Source organism: Nelumbo nucifera, chromosome 1 (assembly GCF_055504915.1).
Source record: "Nelumbo nucifera cultivar China Antique chromosome 1, China Antique-T2T, whole genome shotgun sequence".
Taxonomy (NCBI): domain Eukaryota; kingdom Viridiplantae; phylum Streptophyta; class Magnoliopsida; order Proteales; family Nelumbonaceae; genus Nelumbo; species Nelumbo nucifera.
Window position 1 is genome coordinate 170,291,446 of NC_142649.1, and position 23,637 is coordinate 170,315,082.

Here is a 23,637-nt window from a genome sequence, read left to right on the forward strand (position 1 = left end):
TCTTGAGGAGGAGTGTTACGAGATTATAGGTTGTAATTATAGGCTGTAATTATGGAGTATTAGCCCAATTAGGAATAGCTTGATTATAGGAATTATTCTTGGAGGAGGTAGTTGATTTTCTTCCTATTTTAGTATCTACAAGGCTGTATATATATGTACTATTTTCTCAGTTGAAAAAGATATCAATTTCTTCCAATTCTTGTTCTATCACAACACCCTAATGTCTACTACAAAGAAGTTTCCTAATCTACTAAACACTCATTATAATCCTACTAAATCACTTTAAAAAAGAAAGTCCTAATTAAATAGAAATTCGGAAATTACACTGTAATGTTAACTTGGTAAATACGAAGTAAGATAGAAACTATGCGATGGTGCAAACTTAGTAAAAACGAACTAAGATGGGTTGTTGAAGCCAAATTAGTAATGGTTTACTCAGTTGAGCTGAATCCTGTATTGCATCATATACTCAGGTATATGGAGTTGATTATATGGAGACTTTCTCACTAGTTGAAAAAATGACCACGATGAGGTTTGATGTTAAGAATGCTTTCTTAAATGGAGATTTAACTGAAGAGGTTTATATGTTACTTCCCCCGAGTATGTATGGTAAGGAAACACAAGGCATGGTATGCAAGTTGAAGAAATCTCTTTATGACCTCAAGCAATCCCCATGAGCTTGGTTTGATAGATTCAAAGCTGCACTTGTTGAGTTTGGCTATACACAGACACAATTAGACCATACCTTGTTTGTGAAGAGGAGAGGCACTCAGGTTACCTTCCTTATTGTTTATGTTGACGATATTGTAGTTACAAAGAGTGATATAGAGGAAGTTCAGACACTAAAGACCTTCCTTAACTCAGAAATTGAAATTAAGGATTTAGGGGAATTGAGATATTTCCTGGGAATCAAAGTTGCTAAGTCTAAAGATAACATCTTCATCTCCCAACGGAAGTATGCGTTAGATCTTCTCATGGAAACTAGTTAACTTGGTGCTAAACCTGGCTCTACACCAGTGATTTAAAAGGCGTGCCTAAGTGCACATGTGAGGCACATTTTATGTTATGCGCCTCACCTAGGTCCTAAGTACACCCCTTTCGAAAGGCGAACGCCTGGTGCACCTAGGTTTGTGCCTAATGCGCCTCAGCCCAAGCGTACGCCTTTATAAAGTTCTGCACTTTTTGTTTTTTATTTTTTATTTTTTTCCGAGAACCCTCTATTTGCTAATGTTGTTCATTCATTATTCCAATAAAATATCTTCTTAAAAGGCAATTAGAGTTATAAAATCATTATTTTTTTATGTGAGAAATAAGAATTTAAGACCCTAACATGGACTTGTTCGGGCTTGCCTCGAGGGGTGTGGTATAAAGGCAACTCAGAGAATCAAGAATGCAATATGTTTTACATCACATTATGGGTTATATTAATAGAAACTTGATTATCACAGTACAACATTAGGGGTTACTTATACCCAACTCCTCAAATAGGGATTTCAACCATAGTACTTCAGCCACACCATTTGCCATGGACCTATATTCAGCTTCAACACTGGAGCAAACAACAACATTTTGTTTCTTACTCCTCCAAGAAACAAGATTACCTCCTAAAAAGGCACAATATCCAGAGGTAGACCTCCTATCATCAACACATCTAACCCAATCAACATTTGTGTAAACTTCTATTTTCATGTGACCATTATCCTTAAATAGTATACCTCTGCCTAGACACCTCTTCAAATATGCTAATGTCCTCTTAACTGCAAGTAGGTGAGTAGTTCTAGGAGAATGCATATTCTGGCTAACAACACTGACTGCATAACTGATGTTTGGTTGTGTGAGACAAAGATAGAGAAGTTTTCCAACTAACTGTTGGAACATAGCTCTATCTTCAAGGGGCTCTCCACCTTCTGCACTGATCTTGTGATTTTGTTCAATAGGTGTGTCAGCAGGTTTAACACCCAACTTCCTTGTTTCTTCCAACAAATCAAGAACATACTTTCTTTTGAAAACAAAAATCCCATGTTTAGACTGAGCTACCTCAATACCCAAGAAATATCATAGCTTTCCCAAGTCTTTGACCTCAAACTCTTGATAAAGGAGTTGCTTAAGAGACTCAACCTCACGGGTATCACTTCCTGTCACTACAATATTATCCACATATACAGTAAGTAGTGCTAAGGAAGAATCCACTTTCTTAATAAATAGAGTGTGATTTGACTGGGCCTGCACATAGCCAAAATTTTCAAGAGCTTGTCTGAATCTATCAAACTAGGCTCTAGGAGACTGTTTCAGTCCATATAAGGCCTTATTCAGTCAGCAAACCTTCTTTCCTATTTCAACACTATAAAATCCAGGAGGCAACTGCATGCACACTTCTTCTTGCAAGTCTCCATTGAGGAAGGCGTTTTTAACATCCATCTAAAACAAAGGCCATGAGTAACTGGCTACAAGAGATAATAAAACTCTGATAGTGTTCATCTTTGCTACTGGTGCAAAAGTCTCCAAGTAGTCTATGCCATATGTCTGAGTAAATCCCTTTGCAACTAATTTGGCCTTATACCTTTCAATGGAACCATCAACATTATGCTTCATAGTAAACACCCATCTACATCCAACTGGCTTCTTCCCTTTACGTTGATGAACTAGCTCCCACGTATTATTCTTTAGAAGTGCATCTATTCCTACCTTCATTGCATCCTTCCATTTAGGTACTGACAAGGCTTCCTACATTGTTCTGGGAATGGGGATAGCAGCAATGGATGCCAAAAAGTACTTGTATGATGGAGACAAATGATCATAAGACAAGAACTGAGAATACAGTGAGCTGTAGATGAGGTACAATGGCGTTTGCCTTTAAGGACTACAATGGGAAGGTCAAGGTCATCTAATGGAGGTGAAAGCTCAACAATGGAAAGAAAGTATCTCATCTGCAATGGAAGATGAAGGAACTGTGGTACCTGGATCTGGATCTACAGAAGGAATTGGGGCTGGCCTGGATTGCTGATGACCGAAATCAACCTCCTCCACCGTCTGTGATAAACTATCAAATCCTAGCACCTTGGACAACCCTCACTACACTCCTCTTCAATGATTGGGACAGGTAATGGAACTTCTAATGAATGAACCCCCACCTCAATACTCTCCCTAAGGAGAAACCTTAGGATAATAGGGTACATCCTCAAAGAAAGTGACATCCATTAGAGACAAACCTCCTCCTAGAAGTAGGTTCATAGTAGCAATATCCCTTTTGAGTTTGTGCATAACTAAGGAAAATGCATTTTGGAGCTTTAGGATCAAATTTAGAACGATGAGAACCAAGGGTTTGAACAAAGCAAGTACATCCAAAGATTTTAAAGGGGATAGTGAACAACTCTTTATTAGGATATAAAAGGGTGAATGGAGCTTTCATGTCAAGAACCCGTGAAGGAATACGGTTGATGAGATATACATCTGTATGAATGGCATCTCCCCAGAAATGTAAAGGCACATTGGATTTAAACATAATACTTCTAACCACCTCCAATATGTGTCTATTCTTCCTCTCAGCAACCCCATTTTGCTAAGGTGTATGAGGACATGTACTCTGATGGATAACCCCATGGTCAAGGAAATATGAGGCTAATGGTTTTGCAAAATACTCTCACATTGTTGGATCTGAAATTTTTTATTTTGACCCCAAACTGGGTTAAAATCATCTGGTGAAAGATCCGGGTTAAGGTGGGAACCTCATCTTGAGAACGCATAAGGTAACCCAAGAAAAGCGGGTATAGTCATCAACAAACAACAAGAAATATCTATACCCCCCGTAGCAGTGATATAATAAGGTCCCAAAACATTGGTATGCACAATTTCAAAAGGAATACTACTTTTATTACTCAATGAATAGGTTGTTCTACAATGTTTTGCAAGCTCACAACTTTCACATTTCAAATTGGACATCTGGATAGACTCAAACAAACTAAGAAACAAATTTTTCAAAGACCTAAAAGATAAATGACCCAACCGATTATGCCAAAGCATAACTTGACCAATAGATTGAGAAACAAAAGACCTCTTAACTTCACTATCTTCCCCATGTGAGCTCCCTCAAAGCAGGTATTTTCCATTCGTCTCACGACCAATCCCAATCACCTTCCTTGTGTCCAAATCCTGAAAAACACATCGACCAGGGAAAAAAGTTGCCCAACAATTTTGGGTTTTAGTAATGCTACTAACCAAATTAGTACTAAGTTTAGGAATATGTAAAACTGAAGACAAAGAAATGGCATTGGACAATTTGATGTCTCCCTTACCAGAAATGGGAACAAGAGAGCCATCAACAATAGACACTTTGTCTCTGCCAGATGATAAGTGATTAGTAAACAGTGAGGACAATCCAGTCATATGATCAAATGCACCTAAATCTATCACCCAAAAGGGTTCAGTGTTACCTAGGGCTGAAGCATGATAAGCTGAGGCCCATGTGCCTGAGTGAGCAAAAGCTGAAGTGGGAGGAGCAGATGTTGTGACTGATGACTGAGATAATGGTGCTGAATTACCAACTTCACTCTCCAACTGAGTTAGAGCAGCCCAAACAGCAGCTAAGGTGTCTAGGGATGTGGCTCTTGTGCCCGATGAGGTTGCACAATCAGTAGTAACAGCCACATTGGCATTTCCCTTTTTGTTTTTGAGTTTTGTTGGACCAGATGTGGATGTAACTTCCAACAGGTGTTTTTAGTATGTTTAGGTTTCCTACAATGTTCACATACTAGGTCCCTCTTATCTTCCTTCATATCCCTCTCCTTATCACCCCCAAACTTTAGTTTCAACTTGCTTTCTGCAAGTCAGTGCATCCTTCTAACTTTCCCGTTCAATTGTTTCTAGGTGATCAATTTCATGCCATAAGGATTTCAAGGTTGAGAAGTAAACCGAAACTGGTTTCTCTCTTTGCTTAAGATTATTAACTTCACATTTCAACTCATAAGCCCTAGCAACATTAAGGGATTGGGAGTAGGTTTCTTTCATGATGTCCCAAATTTCCTTAGTTGTTTTTGCCCACAAGTAGTTTCGGTTGATGTGTGGCTGCATGGAGTTGCACAGCCATGTCATAACCAAATAGTTCTCCTGAACCCATTTGGCATAGGTTGGGTCCTCTTTGGTTCCTTCACATCCCCCAACAAATAATTCAGTTTCCCTCTACCCCCAATGGCCATCATGGATGATTGGGCCCGCTCCAAGTAATTTGATCCGTCAAACTTGACTGTGGTAATCTGAAAATTGTTCTCAGGCATGCTACCAGAACCACCAGTCCCCAAAAAACCTTCCCCTTGATTCTTAAATCCATTGTTGTCAACCCTTCTCGAGTTATAGGTAAAAAAAAAAAAAAACCTTTTTTAGAACTGAAACAGGTGAAATTACACCTAGAATTTGCTTAACAGCTGATCTAGAAGGTTCGGCCACCACCCAAAAATATTGAATCAGGTTTGTTAGTTTTCCAGCAAGCAGAAAACTCTCTCGAATGCTGAAACTTGTCTAATTATTGCCCTAGAATTGGCAACAATCATAAACTTTAGGGTTTCAATCCTAGAACTGATCGTAGGTCAAAAAAGAAACCCTAAAATCTCAGGAGAGAACTAAAGATCTTTCAGCCGCACCTCCCAGATTAATAAAAAAGATTTCTTTTTAGGTTCGATCTCAAGAATAAATATCAACTTACTTAGAAAGGTCTAGCTGCCACCTTCAAACCAAGGTCTGAACCCTAAAACTGAGATTTCTTCCCTTCTTCTGATTCTTCCTGATCGCTGAACACTCTCCAAGGCCCTACAAACCCTTGGGCATCAATTGCACACTGCGAGCAACCTCCAAGAACCAGCCGATGAACATATCTCTTCTGAAACTTCCAACCCTAGGAAGTTCTCATGTAGTCGGCCTAATTAGACTAGCATAAGAATTCCTAGGTTGGCTCTGATACCAAGTAGTCGAATAGGGCTGCAATCAGTCCTAGGTACAATGTGAAATAAACAAAGAAAAAGATTGAGAAGGAGAGAAGAAGACGAAGAGAAGAATTAAGAAAGAGAGTGTTGGCTAGAATTGTTGCCCCACTCTACTATTTATATTAATAATCAAATAAAGGGTGAAAAGGCTGAATTACCCTTACTGCTTACATGGCAAAAGAAATAAAAAGGAAATAATATAACTACCAACTGAATTAACTACTAACTGAAACTAACTACCATCATAAACTAACAAACACAATGAGGACCACATAAATAACATAATGGGGACCACATTAATGTTCTCTACGGTAAGGGACTTTTGACTCTTCAAACTTCCATACTACTTCGACTCGGACCAGCATTATTCTCATCTGCTTGGCCCGACCATCTCCCCTACCATTCGACTGACTTGGTCGTGCCTACCCGGGGAACAAAAGTAACAAACACATTATATTTTGTTTTAACTAGGAGTGAGTGAATGTAGTCATAGCCAACCACCCATAGCCCTAAAAGTGGAGGGTGGTTGGCCTACAACGCAATGAGTGAGTGACCCAATGTGTCTTTCTTGCATGGTAAGCAAGCATGCACACAATATGTCACCCTGAGGGCTCCTTAACGCTTCCTTTATTATACCCTCTACCTAAGGAACAGCTACTAACTGAAAGCTAACATCCATTACCCGACTCGTAAATTCTTGTTGCGCGGCTTCATCCTTCCACCTCGGCTTTGCCAGTTGGCAGGATTATCTGACTGCAACCTCGGATTGGACAGCATCAGATTGGTGTCATCTGTGGGATACGTACGAAAAGTCATTCCCAAATCTCCTTCCGCACAATCAAGAACCATGCCAAGAAACGCATCTGACTACTCTGGAGCCCAATCCCCATCTCGGGGATCTCGTTCTCACCATATCTCGGGAGCCCCAATAGCAAGCCACAATTGACCCCACACAGTTCCAAGCGATGTAGTAGAAGGTCGACCAGATTCTTGCAATGATGGAAACCATGGGGTAGCCAGCACAGGCCCCCCAGACCGTTCCCCCTACCACGCAGGCGCTTACTACGAATAATCCTCGCTCTGAGGACCCCAAAAAGCATCACTCAGACAGGCATAGGGTTCGGTTTGACTAACAAAGACAACAATCATCAAGAAGACCAGACTCTCCAGCCCGGTCCCGCGCACCTGACGACCTCAGCAAATCGCACCATTCCACCCGACGACCATAGCAGCCGATCTTGATCGCCAAATCCAGCTCAATCAGAGGCCGACTTGCAATACCAAAAGGAGAGAAGTCTGCAGGCGCGGCCCCAGCCAATAGAGATGTCGAAATCAAATAACTGAAGGAATGCCTAGCCAAACTGGAACGTAGCCAAGCTGACAAAAGCATGGCTCCTCCAATGACCTAGCCCGCAGAACATTGCGGCCAACTCGCGAAAGAGTCAGTCTTCGCTCAAGAAATCATGGACGAACTCTCGTCGGCTGGCTGGTGGCCTCCGTAGTTCGAGAAGTATGACGGAGCTTCAATCCCCAACTACCATGTCAAAGGGTTCAAAGTCGTGATGATGCTGCATGGCTCTTCCGAAGGACTTGTGTGCAAGGCCTTCGTTGCCACCCAAAACGGCTGTCGAGACGCGAAGGGACATTGGGCCCCTCCTCAGACATTACCTCGACCTCGACTTCATCGGCCTCGGCCCCCCAGACCATGGCCTCACCCTCAAATCCATCGACCTTGGCCCCCTGGCCATCAGCCTCATGGACCATGAACGCAGTAGCCTCGATAAGAGACCCTTGCTTGGACTCACTACTGGATCCAAAAGAAGAAGATGAACAGGAAGAATCAGAGGACGAGGAAGAAGACATCTTACCAAAGTGAAGACTAGGATTGTGGAAAACCAAAGCACCAATCGAGGACTACTTCTCTTCGAGCTCCAAAGAACACTCTTCGCAAATGACAAAGTGAAAATGCTCTTCACTCCCCTTTTATAGGACTCCCAACGGCCCAGATCGGCGTCAATTCAATGCCACCCTCTAACAGCTCGGGAAGACGAAACAATGCCTCCGCTCTCCACACACACGTAGCCTCGGGGAAACGAAATGGCACACCTACTGACCCGTCTCGGAAACAGCATGGACATCGAACCAGTCAGTTCAGCCAACAAACCGACTTCACCCCGGGTCACTCAACTCGAAAAGCGTGCTCAACCGAAGTTCAAGTTCCTTAACCGAAAACCGCAGAGCTCTTCCACGCCAAACCGCGGCCGAGAACTACACTCAACTTCGGAACTGGGGGAGTGATGTTTGGGTTATGGTTGAGCTGTCCCTGGGCGCCATGTGGCAGCCTTTTTGGCCATCTTATCTCCCCAACCACGTCGACACCACGAAGGACGGATAAGCGCAACCAAGAAGAAGGGCCATGTATTGATAAGGAAGACAACTCCATCAGAGAAGAGGACTTATCCCGAAGACCTCGGCGAACAACCTCATCCTGACAACCCTGGAAGCCTCATCTGAATCGAACACGAATCTTCAGCTATAAATAGGTAACCTCCACTCAAGGTAAGGGATTTTTGACTCTTTAGACTTCCATACTACTTCTTTGGCTCAGACCAGCATTATTCTCATTTGCTCGGCACGGCCATCTCCCTTACCACTCGAATGACTTGTGCATTGAAGTGCCTAACCAGGGAACAACTCCTCGAGCCTTTGACCTTTTTCTTGGTTTCAGATCTTGCTGCGCGACTTCGTCCTTCCACCTCGGCTTTGCCAGTTGGCAGGATTGTCTGACTGCGACCTCGGTTCAGGACACCTTGGATTGGGCAACATCAATTCCCACTCCCCAGAGAACCTCATAATGAAAATAGAAAAAAAAAGGCTTGCATTGATTCAATTGACCATGATTCAATCTTTAGGTTCTTAGAGAAGAAAATGGATCTGATGTCACAAAAGGCTTATTCATATTAAATGAAGTAAAACAAGGTGACATATTGTTGTATTGTTCAAAAAGTTTGACTAATAGCCATACATTGAAAATACAAAGAGCCCAACAATCATGAAGCTATCTACTACATATCCTGCATATATACTTTTGATACCTAGGTCATGAATAACAAGCACTAATATTTACCTTTTGTTCTATACTCCATATTGTAACTTGTAGTATGATAATCTAAACTTATATTAGAATGCTTCTTATGACATTTATGTCAGTAAATATTAAGTGTAAGTCCAATATGTCAACATGAAACTTCTAGGTTCTAAATATTTTTAGCATGTTTCCTATTAATAACCGATATTTTGTTTGAATTCAGTATTTTGAACCTTGTTTTTGAGTAGCAATAAAGGCATGCTGTATTACTCTCAAAAACCTTGTCCAAATGGGAAGGTACATAAAAATTGTTTAGGTAAATTGATTCCTCTTAATTCATAGGAAGATAAGGAAGACACAGTTATTCACGAAACTCATGTGATCGAAAGATCAATTGATTTGGAGCAAGTGGTGAAAACTGAAGTTGAGGTAAGTGTTGATAGTTGTTTATGTATTCAGGTTTAGTACTGTTGGTTCGGCTGTCTTAATTTGTATGTTTATCTTTGTTGGGTCTTAAGTCATTAGTTATTGGGCCTTAGTTACTGGGCCTAATCTTATTTAGTGTTTATTTTGACTAGGTGTCCCATCACTAATCAGGGGCATTCTGGTCTATTTATGTAACATTATGTAATGTTCTTATGTAACATTAGTTCGGCTGTTTTCTTCTTCTCTCATTCGACAGCTTTATTTCAGCAAACAAGTACCATAAGGGTACTGTTGTAATTTCTCCTATGTTTATATTGTTCGACTGTACTAGTATAAATAATAAAATCATTCTTTCGCCCCCTATGTTCCGGAGGGCTTTTAGTCACTCGACTCACCTCTCTTCTCTCCTCTCCTCTCCTCTCTTCACTTGCTCTTACTCAACATGGTATCAGAGCAAGTCGTCCAGGCCTGAAGGGTGGTGTCAAGCTAACTACTGTTGCATCCAGTGCTGTCTCCAATCGAACTCCCGTTCTGGTGAAGTCAGTTCGACCCAGAAGTTACAGTCTTTTCGTCTTCCAGCCCAGAAATTGCTCCTCCTGTCTGCTCGACTGTAGAGAGACTATTGTTTGCAGTTCGTAGAGGGTGTTTTGTCTTCAGAAAGGCTTGCATCTGAAACTAAAAGAAGTATTGCTCATCTTCTGTTTGGCTGCCTATTGTTTGAGGATTCGTAGAAGGAGCTCTGGTTTACAGTCAAGGAGTTCTGGTTTACCATAAGGGAGATTATCATCTGAAACTAAAAGAGGTACTATCATCCTTGTCTGTTTGGATGCCTATTGTTTGCTGAACTGTTTGATGATTGTTCGGCTACCCTACTGTTGTCTGTTCGACTGATGAATTGTTCGGTTGCCCTACTGTTAAGCGACTGTATTCCTTAACACAGTAACTGTATTCGAACCTTTTTTTGTTGGTATTGTGGACTGTTGATGGTCTGTTCTAGCCGACTAATTGTCTGCTCAACATTAATCTTATTAATTGACTGTTCGGCTACCCTATTGATCTCCTTGACTGGTTAGCTATCAGCCCTACTAAGTAGGTCATTCAGACCTGTTCTTGTACTGCAACAAGAACCTATCTCTGAAATAGTCTTGTACGGCTGTACCTTTTTGGTTGTTGTTTCAACTTTTTATTCAGATATCATGGGCAGTGAAGATTCAGCCACATCTGGAGTTTCCTCAATGCTGAATGGAATGGGTGGGGGTGACCTATCCTTTCCCATGGCTGTTGTCCCTCTTGATGGTTTAAATTACCTGGAGTGGTCAAGAGGGATCAAATTATACATCACTGCAAGGGGGAAGATAGGCTATATTAATGGGAGGATAAAAGAACCATCCTCCGGGAGTGCTGAATATGATAGATGGAATCAGGAGAACAGTATTGTTATGTCCTAGCTCTTGGTTTCCATGCAACCTCAAATCAGGAAGAATTTCATGTGGGCTGAAACTGCGAATGAAATCTGGGAACAAGCAAAGTCTACATATTCAGAATTGCGACACTATGCCAAAATTTATCAACTACAGGCAGCATCTTCTACTTGTAGACAGGGGGAGAAGTGTTTATCGGTCTATTACTCTGACTTAACATCTGTCTGGAAGGAGTTGGATCACTACCAGAGTGTGGATTGGAAGTGTGATGAGGATGCTAAGAAGTACAGACAGCTTGTCTCCCAGCAAAGGGTGTTTGCGTTCTTACATGGTTTGAATCCTATGTATGAATCTATCAGGGTTCAGATTCTCAGCTCTAAGGATCTCCCTTCTGTTCAGGAAGTCTATGCTCTTGTACAATCTGAAGAAAGCAGGAGAAATTTGATGAACAGCCCTGGTGGGGATGTTGTTGTGTTAGTTGCAAAAGGGGGTGTATCTACTGCTGTGGGATCTTCTTCCCGGAAAGGAGATCTCCAGAAAAAAACAGAAGATAAGGAAAAATTGTGGTGCACTCATTGCCAGAAACCCCGACACACCAAAGATACCTATTAGGATCTTCATGGGAAACCAAAATGGGCTCAAGATCTGACTAAGAAGCAAGGTTCAGAGGTGAATAAGAAGTACGGACAACAAAGTACAAAGAAACATCACATGGCCAACATAGCTACTCGGGGGAATCAGCCCCCCATTTCTACTGTGACTCAGACACATCTCATTGGACCTGACCCGAGGGAGGACATTATGAATTCCTTTCGTGACCATTTAGAGCTCTATGGTAGAGCAATTCGTCAGATGGATACTCCTCCCTCAACCTCATTTGCATCTACGTCAGGTAACCCTGCCACTGCTTTCCATGTTGCTTCTCACACCCCCGACTCTCCATGGATCATTGATTCTGGAGCATCAAAACATATGACTGGTACGTCCTCTTACTTTCAAACCTATCACCCTCTTTCTGGAAGAGACAAGGTGAGACTAGCCGATGGATCATACTTTTCCATAGCTGGTCAAGGAACTCTCTCTCTTCCTCTTGGCCTTACCCTTTCTGATGTTCTTCATGTTCCAAATTTTCCCATTAATTTGTTCTCTGTTAGTAGTGTTACTAATTCCTTCAATTGCTCAGTGACTTTTTTCTTTTCTGATTTTGTGATTCAGGATCTGGCCTCGGGGAGGACGATTGGTAGGGGTCGTATGGCTGATGGACTTTACATGCTGGAGAATAAGGCTGGTCTTCATGTTATAGAGTCTATGAGTCAGTCTATGAGTCAGACCTGTAAGAAAAAAGTCTATTTATGGCATTGTCGTCTTGGTCATTTGTCTTTTGAGTCTTTGAAAGTTGTATTCCCAGAACTGTTTAAGTCAATGTCTGTTTCTGATTTTTCTTGTCAAACATGTCAGTTGAGTAAGCATTGTAGAACTCATTTTCTTCAAAGAAATAGTAAATCTGAATCTCCGTTTCACATTGTTCATTCTGATGTGTGGGGCCCTGTTACTTTACCATCTGAGAGTGGCTACAAGTATTTCATTACCCTCATTGATGATTATTCTAGATATACTTGGGTATACCCGATGCGAACCAGGGAAGAAGTACCAAAAATCATTCAAGATTTCCAACGGATGGTCTTCACTCAATTTCAAACTGAAATCCAAATTTTCCAATCAGACAATGCAAAAGAATTTTTTCATAGTGACCTCACGGAATTTTTTGCTTCGCATGGTTCCCTTCACCGTAGCTCTTGTGCCCGCACACCACAACAAAATGGTGTGGCCGAACGGAAGAACCGACACCTCCTTGAAGTGGCTCGAGGTTTACTACTTCATATGAATGTTCCCAAACGGTTTTGGCTTGAAGCTGTTCTTTGTTCCACTTACCTTATAAACCGTATGCCCTCTCGTCGGTTAAAGTACAAAGCCCCACATCAACTTCTCTTTCATAAGGCTCTCCTTCTTTCTACTCCTCCTCGTGTCTTTGATTGCCGGTGTTTTGTCCAAAATCTGTCTCCCACCCATGCGAAATTGGATTCTCGTGCTATCCCTTGCATATTTCTTGGTTACTCCTTCACTCAAAAGGGATACCGTTGTTTTGATCCTTTTCTCGTAAATTCTATGTCTCCATGGATGTTTCTTTCTTTGAAGATGAGCCTTTCTATCCTATTTCTCCTCAGGGGGAGTGTAGGCATGAGAAGAAACTGGTTTAACTTCCCTCTCTCCCTGACCCTCCACCTTTTCGTGTTTTTTCTCGTCGTCGCAAAGGCCAACCAAATTCAAGAGCTGTAGAGAATCTGGAAGCTGTACCTCCAGTGCCACCAGAATCCTCGGGGGAGGATCATACTCACTCAGGTATTTTGGCTCCCAATGATGTCCTTGAATCTATTGAAAATGATTCCTCTACTGCTAATGATCTTGACCGTCCTATTACTCACAGGAAGGGTGTTAGATTGTGCACCACTAAACATCCCATTTCCAACTTTGTCTCCTATGAGAACATTTCATCTTCATTTCGTGCCTTCCTTACCTCTATTGACAGTGTCCCTATCCCTAAGAATATGGCAGAAGCTCTTTCAGTTCCTGAATGGACAAATGCCATGAGGGAAGAAATTAATGCCCTTCACAAAAATGGCACATGGGAACTTGTTGATCTTCCTAAGGGAAAGGTTCCAGTTGGATGTAAATGGGTGTTCACAGTCAAGCATAAGGTTGATGGAACAGTGGAAAGGAATAAAGCTCGCTTAGTGGCAAAGGGATTTACTCAAGTGTATGGAGTTGATTATGCAGAAACTTTTGCCCCCATTGCCAAGATGAATTCCATTAGAGTCCTTTTCTCTCTTGCGGCTAATCTGGATTGGGTTTTACACCAGCTGGACATCAAGAATACATTCTTGAATGGTGACCTTGAAGAGGAAGTGTACATGATTCAACCTCTTGGTTTTCTAGCCCAAGGCAATGAACAGAAAGTGTGCAAGTTGAAGAAGTCCTTATACGGGCTGAAACAATCACCAAGAGCTTGGTTCAGCAGATTCCATGTGGCAGTTCAACAGAAAGGATACAGGCAATGTCAATCAGATCACACACTGTTTGTGAAAAAAGGAGAAGGTAAAATTGCTGCTCTAATTGTATATGTGGATGACATAATTGTTACTGGTGATTGGGAGGATGAAATTCAGAAATTGAAATTTTTTCTTGCCACTCAGTTTGAAGTGAAGGATCTAGGACCTGCCAGATACTTCCTTGGAATTGAAGTTGCCCGATCAAAGAAGGGTATCTTCATTTCTCAAAGGAAATATGTCCTAGATTTACTTCAAGACATTGGAAAGATGGGGGTGAAGCCAGTTGAGTCTCCCATTGACCCCAACCATAAATTAGGTGATAACTGTGGTGAATCGCTCAAGGATGTGAAACAGTTTCAGAGGCTTGTAGGGAGATTGTTATACCTTTCTATGACTCGCCCAGACATTGCATATGCTGTTGGTGTCCTCAGTCAGTTCATGCATGCTCCTAGGTCTTCTCATCTTGAAGCAGCAGAGAGAATCCTCCGATATCTAAAGAAGTATCCGGGTACTGGTTTGTTATTTCAAAAGTGACCAGTGGCTACTGCACCTTTATAGGAGGGAACCTTATTACATGGAGGAGTAAAAAGCAAAATGTGGTAGCTAGATCCAGTGCTGAAGCTGAATATCGTGCTATGGCCCACGGTGTTGCTGAAGGCATGTGGATAAAGAATTTGTTGGGGGAGTTGGGTTTCCCAGTGACCAAACCTATAACTCTATTTTGTGATAACAAAGCAGCTATAAGCATTGCTGCCAATCCGGTGCTACATGATAGAACAAAGCACATCGAAGTTGACAAGCATTTTATCAGAGAGAAAGCTATCACAGGCGAAGTGTGTACCCCCTATGTCAATTCTAAGAACCAGCTTGCAGACATCTTTACAAAGGGTTTAAACCTTTCCAGACATCATGATCTTTGTGACAAGTTGGGCATGATTGATATCTATGCTCCAACTTGAGGGGGAGTGTTGACAGTTGTTTATGTATTCAGGTTTAGTACCATAAGGGTACTGTTGTAATTTCTCCTCTGTTTATATTGTTCGAGTGTACTAGTATAAATAATAAAATCATTCTTTCGCCCCCTATGTTCTGGAGGGCTTTCAGTCACTCGACTCACCTCTCTTCTCTCCTCTCCTCTCCTCTCTTCACTTGCTCTTGCTCAACAGTAAGCAAAGTGTTGGATTTATTTTTCCTTGGGGTGTGGGGGAGGAATTTGCAAGGAAAACATTTATAGAGTTGGAGGAAAAGTATGTTATGCTTTATAAGGGAAGGAAAAAGCTGATCCTGATCTTGAATCCAGTGCGAGTAGTTTTAATTGAAGCTCAGAAAATGGTTGGTGGCAGAGTGACTTCTTTATTTGGAGGTGGGGATCCTGGTTCTAAGGGTGGGGTGTCAGATGCAGATCAGACTTTTAAGAAGAACTTATTCCTGGAATTAGAGAGAATTAATGCTAGTAGCCTAGTTGTAAGGAGTCGGAGATTTCTGGTCAGCTTCTGAATGTTGTTAGATGTTTTGGAAGTCAGAAAAGTAACTGTTGTTGAAAGTGTTTTTACCAGACCGAAAGGTTTGTTTGGGGTTGGACCTATCAAAAAGGTGAAGAAAGTTAAGAAAGTCTTTAAGAAAAGTAAAGAGGGTTATTTGCAAGATTTTGAAATTGCTGGATTATCAAGTATAGTTTCTGGTGAAGTTTAGTTGGGTTTGTGTCAACGTTGAAGGGTTGTTTTCTTTTCTGGGTGAGGTTTTGAGGATTTGTGATCACCTTTCTTATATGCTCTCTTTTTTCTTCTTCAATGCAGTTTCTATTGTATTACCAAAAAAATAGGAGTACAGACTATATATTTCCCAAGAAAATATAGTGGCCAATAATCTGGAACTTGCTGAAGAAGGTATAAAAAATTTTCACATTTATCTTCATAGGTTAGAAACCACAAACCCTGCATTGCATCAGGTATGGTTATCATATAAATTTGACCTAATGTCTTGAACTGAAGCTGACCCAGGCTCCAGGAACTTCCTACATCACAAAATTCTGTTTCCTCCTTTTTTTCTGAATAATTTGTTTTTTGCATATAAATAATTCCTGGACATTATTGGATGCCAAATAGTTTTGAATAAGTTGAAAAACTACTAGTCTCTAATTAAACATCTAACTAGAAGGATACGGTTTTTATAAAAATATGATTACTCTTCATCTGAATTCTAAAAGTCTGTTTCTATAATCCTTTTCTAGATAAAGGGGCAACAGTATGATGATGGAGATACAGATCATCAAGCTCTTCAGGAAGGATATGTGCGTATTTTCCAATTGAAATTTAATGTAATTGGTTGAAAAAGGCTGTCAAGAATTGACATGGTTTTCATGATTCTATTCCAGATTACTGTCACGCCTCTTGGTGCCCTCTCCAATGCAGAGACAGATTGCCAATCCTATTTCAAAGATTGGCTGTCATGCCTGGTGGAATTTTCATCTTCATCTTCTTTATAGTGATGTGAGTTCAGATCAGTTTCTGATATGTTTAAGTAAATATAGCTCAGATCTATTGTACTATAAATTTCCTGATGCCATGAAATTAGCATTCAATAGTTGCCAATGGTTGGAGTAGATATACTGTCTCCCACCGACCAAAAAAACAGAGATGCTTTTTTTAGTATGCACTGTCATGTTCTGCAGAGTTGTGATCTTTATTTTATTGATTATTGTATTTGCTTTGTTTCTTTTCTGTTTTTTCCTGTTGATATGGTACTAGTAGGTAAATATTGCTGAAGTCTTCTTATTATGAGTCTTGCCATTAATTTGCTCCTTAAGATGATGAAATAATACGATGTAGATTATCTACTTCTTTCTCTTTTAAAGGAACACCTCTATTTACTTTTTGTTTTTAGTTTTTCATTGGTGTGTTTTTGTGATTTGGGGTAATGAGAGCCCTTCCTATTCCTTAGCAATGCTTTATACCTCAGTAATGATGTAAAAAAGTGTGATAAATAATATTATATTATATGACATTATATTTAATATTTTATACATAAAGTCATAGGTGTGGATCAGGCCCGCCTGGCCTGGGTCTATGTAGGCCCAGGTCGGGGCTTATGTTTCAGGTCTGGAACCTCGGCTGGGCTGTGCCCGGGTCCAGGTTATAGCTCTCATCACAGGTGCAAAGCCCGGCCTATGATCACCCCTAATTGAAGTCCTACAGAATTGCAATTCCTATTCCGTTTCGAGTACTATATCTATGCAATGTTTACTTGGTGGTTAGGAAAGACATTGTTATTGTGTGAGAGGCCTTGAACTAATGGATGAACTTTGCTTCTGACTCCAAATTTCCTGATAATTCCATCTCAGTTATTTACATTTGATACTCATCCCTTTCTAAAAAGGGTGGGCCTAGGCACAACAGTTGAGTTGCTCCATTGTGACCTGGGTGACCAGGGTTCAAATCTTGGAAATAGCCTCTCTGTATGTGCAGGGGTTAAGGCTGCGTACATCTGTCCCTCCCTGGCTCCCCAAACTGTAAATTGGTGGAAGCCTCGTGCACTCATCCCTTTCTAAACATTGTGACTTCCAATCTCATTATGTAGGGCTCTGTTACTCAAGTTATATTGCAATTAGTCTTTTTCTGGCAATAAGATTGTATTTATACTCTTGGAGCCATGGTTACAAGTCTTGGGGAAGATAGTGGCTTTGCATGAGAATCTTTAATTTGTGGCTGAACTTATTTTCCATCTCAGGTTCCTGCTATTTAGACATATCCCCCTCTTCAAGTTTAAATGTTGTGACCTCTGCCTCACTATTGAGTGTGAGAGCTATTTTATATATGTTCAATGGTTGTCATACTGCTGCAATATACATTTGTCCACCGCTGAAGTGTAAATGTTGTGATTTCAGTCACACTATTAAGTGTTAGAGCTATGATTATGTATGCTTAATGGTTTTCATGTTCATTATCACTGTTCCCAATTTCTTTTGCTCCTGACCCTTTTGCTGTTTTTCACTTTGGACTGCTTTTTCTTGTGCAAGTGGGAAAATCTTTGCTGCCAGTGTGGTCGGCAATTTGGAATCCCCCCTCCCTCCTGAGGTGTAAATGTTGTGATTTCTGATTCACTATTAAGTGTTAGAGGCTTAGTGCTATGATTATGTATGTTCAATGGTTCTCGTTCTCATTATAACTATTGCCAATTTCTTTTTCTCCTGACCCTTTTTTCTGTTTTTCACATTGGGCTCCTTTCTTACATATATTTAAAATAAGAAAAATTTACAAATCAATCTTCCCTTATTATTTTCTTGCTCAGTATTCTCTCTCCCACCAGTTGCCACTGTTCTGTGAAGGGCTACCATTATCTCCTGGTTATGCTATCTTCACCACTGCAGCCGAGTGAAGAGAAGAAACACATTGTTCTGCTCACCTCTTGGTTTCTTAGATCTGTCTCTAAGGTTTTTTCTAAGTCCAAAAACCAAGTTCCAGCTTCATTCTTAATCTGCTTGCCCATTTTATTGTATTGCTAAAGGTGCCAGAACTTGGTTTCTTGTTTTCACTGTTGTCAGAGGCAAGTTCAATGTCTATTCTTGTTTAGGTTGAAAATTCCTTTTCTTTTTGAAGAAGGTTTTGGGTTCTTTCCAACTTTGCTTTTAAAATTTAGATAATATCTTTCTGGGATTTCTGCAACAGATTTGTATAAATATCAATCTTCTCTTTGTTGAGTTGTGTGTTATTTAATGTGAGATGGAATTTTCCAGCTTGTTTATTAATTATTCTTTCTTATTGTGATTGGGAATTTGTGCCAATTCACTACTTGTCTTTGAATGGTTTCCATATCATTTACTGCCTGTGTGATCTTCTGATAGAACTCCATAATTGATCAAAACACAGCTGGTCATCTGGTTTTGCTGATTGTGCACATCTCAAGGGCTTGGAGAATGGCTCTAGATCTTAGGGTTGCAATTGTAGGGTATGGGGAATTAAAAGAGACCAAGTATTGGGTCATCAAAAACTCACAGGGATCTAATTGGGGAGAGGGGGGATGGCTACTTCAGGATGAAGATGAATGAAACAGAAAAAGAGGGGGAGAAAATAGTGACAGGAAGATGTTTGAATGGTTAGGGTCTGAAAATTTTAAATGATTTATTTTATTTGAAATATATTTTCCAAAAATTAAATAATATACACTAAATCAGCTCTATCTCTCCATTATGGTTAGTAGGGGGACAGCATGTGGCATGCCGAGACACAGTGTGGTTAGTGTAGGTGACCACATGGGGCAGCCAAATAAAAAATTTCCCTCTCCCATTTCATAAAGGAAAGAGAAAATGTTTTTACCTGTATCCAATAAAATTCTTCCTTTGAAAAACACTTATCCCCTTTTCTTGTCGGGTTGTGGTGTTGTTGTCTAGGTTATTGCAGCTACTTTTGATGAATGAGAATTAGGAAGCCTTCTAAAAAATTAGTGCAAGTGTTCTAAACCTTCTATTAAGGAAATAAACAAACCAAATAAGAGATATGTCTTAGATATGGTTTCCTTATGTCAGGGAGGAAAATGGCAGACTGTTGGTGTTGATTATATTGAGGGACTTGTTTGTGCCCATGAAACAGGATATTATGCTTGGTTACTTTCGTTACAGGTTGCCTATATAATAGTTAGGAGTGCAACTTGGTTGGGCTCAGGTTGGCCTTTTGTCAAAATTTAAAGGGTTCCTGGGTGAATGCCTGAGTCCAAAGCATTATAAATGCTAACTTGAAGAAAGGACACCCAGCCAATAACTATTTTCTGATACTGGAGAAAGGACAAAGTATCTAGTTGTTTATTCTGGTACTTGTCTGGTTTGTAGCAAGTACCTACTTTTACCTGTTATATTATGCCTATTTCTAATGCGTGCCATGTCCTGAACATGGCCACGACTCCTTTGCATGCAAAATGTGTGCATTACATGCCTGCTCTGTTGTCTAATGTCATAGCATATTTTCAGATATAGATTTTGTAGGTTCTCTATGCCAAATGAGAGCAAGTTCCTTGTTTATAGTTATTTGATTTATCTTTTCACAAATTATGTCTAGACCCATTACTGAAATTCCGCCATTCTTTTTGGTCTTTCTCTTCTTGATATGATGCCCTATTGCATTTTATACTGTATGGCATTACTAAAACTATATGTGAATATATTGAAATGTGCATGCATTTATTGCATTTCTTTATGTCTTGATTATTTATTTGTTTGAATGTTTATTTTGAATCATAGGAATGGTGTGCATGGAGTGCCATAGCCTGGAGAATTTATTACCTGAAATGGCCTCAGCCGTGAACAAAGTTAGGGCAGTTCCTGAAATGGCCTTGCCAGTCTTCATTTATTGAAATTGTGCTCTGGTTGTTATTCCGTTGCCTTCTGATTTCCAGGGTCAAATTTTGCAACATTCACTTTCTGTTAAAAATATTGAAGAGACTCTTATAGATTGCATATTGATTGTCAAATTGGGCTACTTTTTGCAAATTATCTTTACTATTATAATACTGATAGTCTGATACTTGTCTTGGGTGATATTTGAAATATTTATTTTCCATATTATCAAGTGTCTTGGTCACAGGAGCAGGATCTGTGGTTGCAGTCTGGTGCCCCAAACATCTACTTTTGGTATTTTCATATTCATATGATCAGAGCCAGCATAAGATGACTTCCACCTAAGGGAGTGACTAGTGATACTCCGCATGATTAGATTATGCACTAGAGCTTTCGCAATTTATTTGTTTTTCAGTATCTAAATGCATGATGTTTGAAGTTGAGGGTGGACTTTGGCGCAACAGTCGGTTGCTCCATTGCGACCTAGGTGATCAGGGTTCACATCTTGGAAACAGCTTCTCTGTGTATCTGCAAGGGTAAAGCTGTGTGCTTCTGTCCTTATCCGGATCCTGCATTGGCAGGAGCCTCGGGCACTGGACTGACCTTGATCTTCACCTGGTTAATCCCTGTATGGGACCTTTTAATCATTGATTCTATTCATCTGAATTTTATGGCAGGTTGTGAGTTAAGACTTAAGATTAGAGGGCCCATATTATAATATGGGTTCTGTGATTCCATATGGTTTCTTCCGTTGTCATTTGTCAAATAACCAACTTCTGCTCTGGTTCGTGAGAACTTGCTAGGATTAGAAGCTTTAAAAATGTGAATTCTGCTTTTGCCACTTAACACGGTATGCCATATGGTATCGGTATCCAAATGGCTGGGCAAGTTTTAGCTGCGGTCATGATTGCCGCAAAAAGTTCAAGACCGTAGGTAAAAAAATGTCTATTTTAACAGTTTTTCCTAGTCTGTCCAAACAGCTTGAACCGTTAAGCATAGACACTGGTGATTCAGACTTGTTATATCTATGGAGTTTTCCAGAATTATAAATTTATGTGTTTTAAATGATTTTTATTGTATTGTAGAAAATAACTATATGATGGATCTATTAATGATCTATTAAACTCAATTGTTCTAGCAATCATTTATATCATAAATAAATTCTTATTTTTTTAGAAAAGTTCTAAAAAAATATTTTATATATTTTAAATGATTTCCATGGTTGGAAGAACTACAAGATGGATTTACCAATGATATATCAAACTCATTGATCCAAGTATCCAACAACAATTAGATGTGTCTAGTGAATTTTTAGTAGATAAATATCTATATGTTATAGATTCTTGATATTAATGATTGTGATGCATCTATTCATATAAATAATTAAAGTGTGCATTTCTTATGTATGTATTTATACTTTAAATTTAGCTAGACATGGTTACTTTGAACCTTGCCTAGTACTTAATTCATCCTTTCGTAGAGGCAATACACAATCACTGGATTTTGGAATTGTTTCTGCAGTCATTTCAAAACCATAAACTGGTCATAAGAGCTTCAAAATAAAATGAAGAGACGTTGATAACTATGGTTGTATTCTAATGAGCCTTGAAGGAATTGCTTTGAGATCAATTAGTTTAGGGCAATGCTTTGAAACTGACCCGGAGCCCAGACTGTTTTTGCCTGTGGGTCATGGGAATTATATGTGTGTGTGTTTTATAAAGAAGTAATGAATACTTATATTCTACATGTAATATATGCATTATTTTATATTTAACTTTTATTTTTAATTCAATTTTTCTATTTTTTATTTGTAAAAAATGCTAAAAATTGTGATTTGAGGCTGAAAAGGGTTTTTAATGGTGAAAATAGTGCGGCAAGGTGCCTATGGTGTCTTGGGACGCATAGGTGTTGTAAGGTTATAAAAAAAAATGATGACTCCAATCGGATATCAAAGTGTAAGGTTATGGCCTCTAAAAGTTTGCATACACATCTAGTATGCAACCTGTGGCTCAGTCATCGGGTTGAATGGATCAACAGTCCAACCACCTGGGTTGGACATTTTTTGACCAGGCCAATGGTTTTTAACCAATTCCTGTGTTTTAGTAGAACTAGACCCAAAGTTATGACCAGATGACAGTTTGAATGGTTCAACTGGTCAGATCAATGGTGGGTTGAAAAAACTGGTTTAGAGCTTTGCAATGAAAAAATAAATAAATAAATAACTTTAGGATTTAACTATGATACCCGAAAAAATTTGTAACCAATCAACTGATATCAAAATAGCGGATCAGGTGTTTTTATCAAAATTCACGAAGGTTTTGATTGCTCATAGCACTTCCACAGCATAGATTTCTCCTTCGTAGAATGCAGGTACAAGTCCTGGAGCAACCACCTAGTGCTAGAATGCAGGTACAAGCTCTTTGATTGAATCAGCTCTGGCAGCAGATTTTCTATTTGTTACTGCTGTTTTGGAAAACATTGCAGGATTATGAACCCGTCAAACCAATCAGAAGCAAAAACGGGTTGTTTCTGATTATGTGATTGGAACGATGCTAAGCGCTTTAAACTCAAATAAGATTACATGTACCTTTGTGATTTCCCAAGCATAAACGATGGGTAGGGCTGTCAATGGGCTACTAAAGTTTGAAACATCCGATCCAGTTACTTCAAATCAGGAGGATATACGATTGGATCAGATCAGACTTTACAATCCACATCTGCACCCGATTAATAATCGGATCGGGTGCAGACTAAACTATATCCGATCTTATTAAAATCCTAGTGTGATTATTTTATAATATATATTGAACTAATATATTTTATTTATTTATCAATTAAAGGTAATTAATTTTTTACAATATATATTGAATCTGAATCCGGCCCGATTTCAGCCTGATGACTCATCGGGTTAATTAGTGGGTGAAGGGTCACTAAGTGATGCTTAAACAACTTTTGATATGGTTTGATCTTTGATAATCTGATTGATTTATGCTGAGGGACTGATTTTATTACTGAAAGTCAAACCAAACCAAAAATTCCGTTGGTCACTTCTAGGAATTTCACTTCTTTCGTTTATTACAATTAAGACAAAAATTGTGCAGGGTAAGAGGGTGTAATGGAGAAAAAGGAAAAGAGGAAAATATAAAAAGTCCACAAAGCAATCCTCAATTCCTCATGAAAAGGAAGATTAGACAAACCGATTGAGGTTGCTTAAAAGTTCATATTTGTTCAAGAGTTGTTTGAAGACATGTAAATCAAGGTGGGTATTCTATCAATTTCATGATATAATTTTTATTTC

General features: G+C 39.7%; 1 protein-coding gene across 4 annotated transcripts in view; it reads left to right on the plus strand.

Moving 5' to 3' along the window:
- LOC104596523 (Survival protein SurE-like phosphatase/nucleotidase) overlaps positions 1-20,564 on the plus strand; it is a 128,287-nt gene extending 107,723 nt beyond the window's left edge. For 2 of the 4 annotated variants that reach the window (XM_010257718.3, XM_088895206.1), the window contains 4 exons: positions 9,403-9,489; positions 16,245-16,304; positions 16,389-16,503; positions 20,244-20,564. In XM_010257718.3, the coding sequence (XP_010256020.1) occupies positions 9,403-9,489; positions 16,245-16,304; positions 16,389-16,499 (258 nt within the window). In that variant the 3' untranslated portion in view covers positions 16,500-16,503; positions 20,244-20,564. The remainder of the gene's footprint in view (positions 1-9,402; positions 9,490-16,244; positions 16,305-16,388; positions 16,504-20,243) is intronic. The other 2 variants (XM_010257719.3, XM_088895207.1) reach the window with 1 other exon arrangement.
- The last annotated feature ends 3,073 nt before the right edge of the window (positions 20,565-23,637 follow it).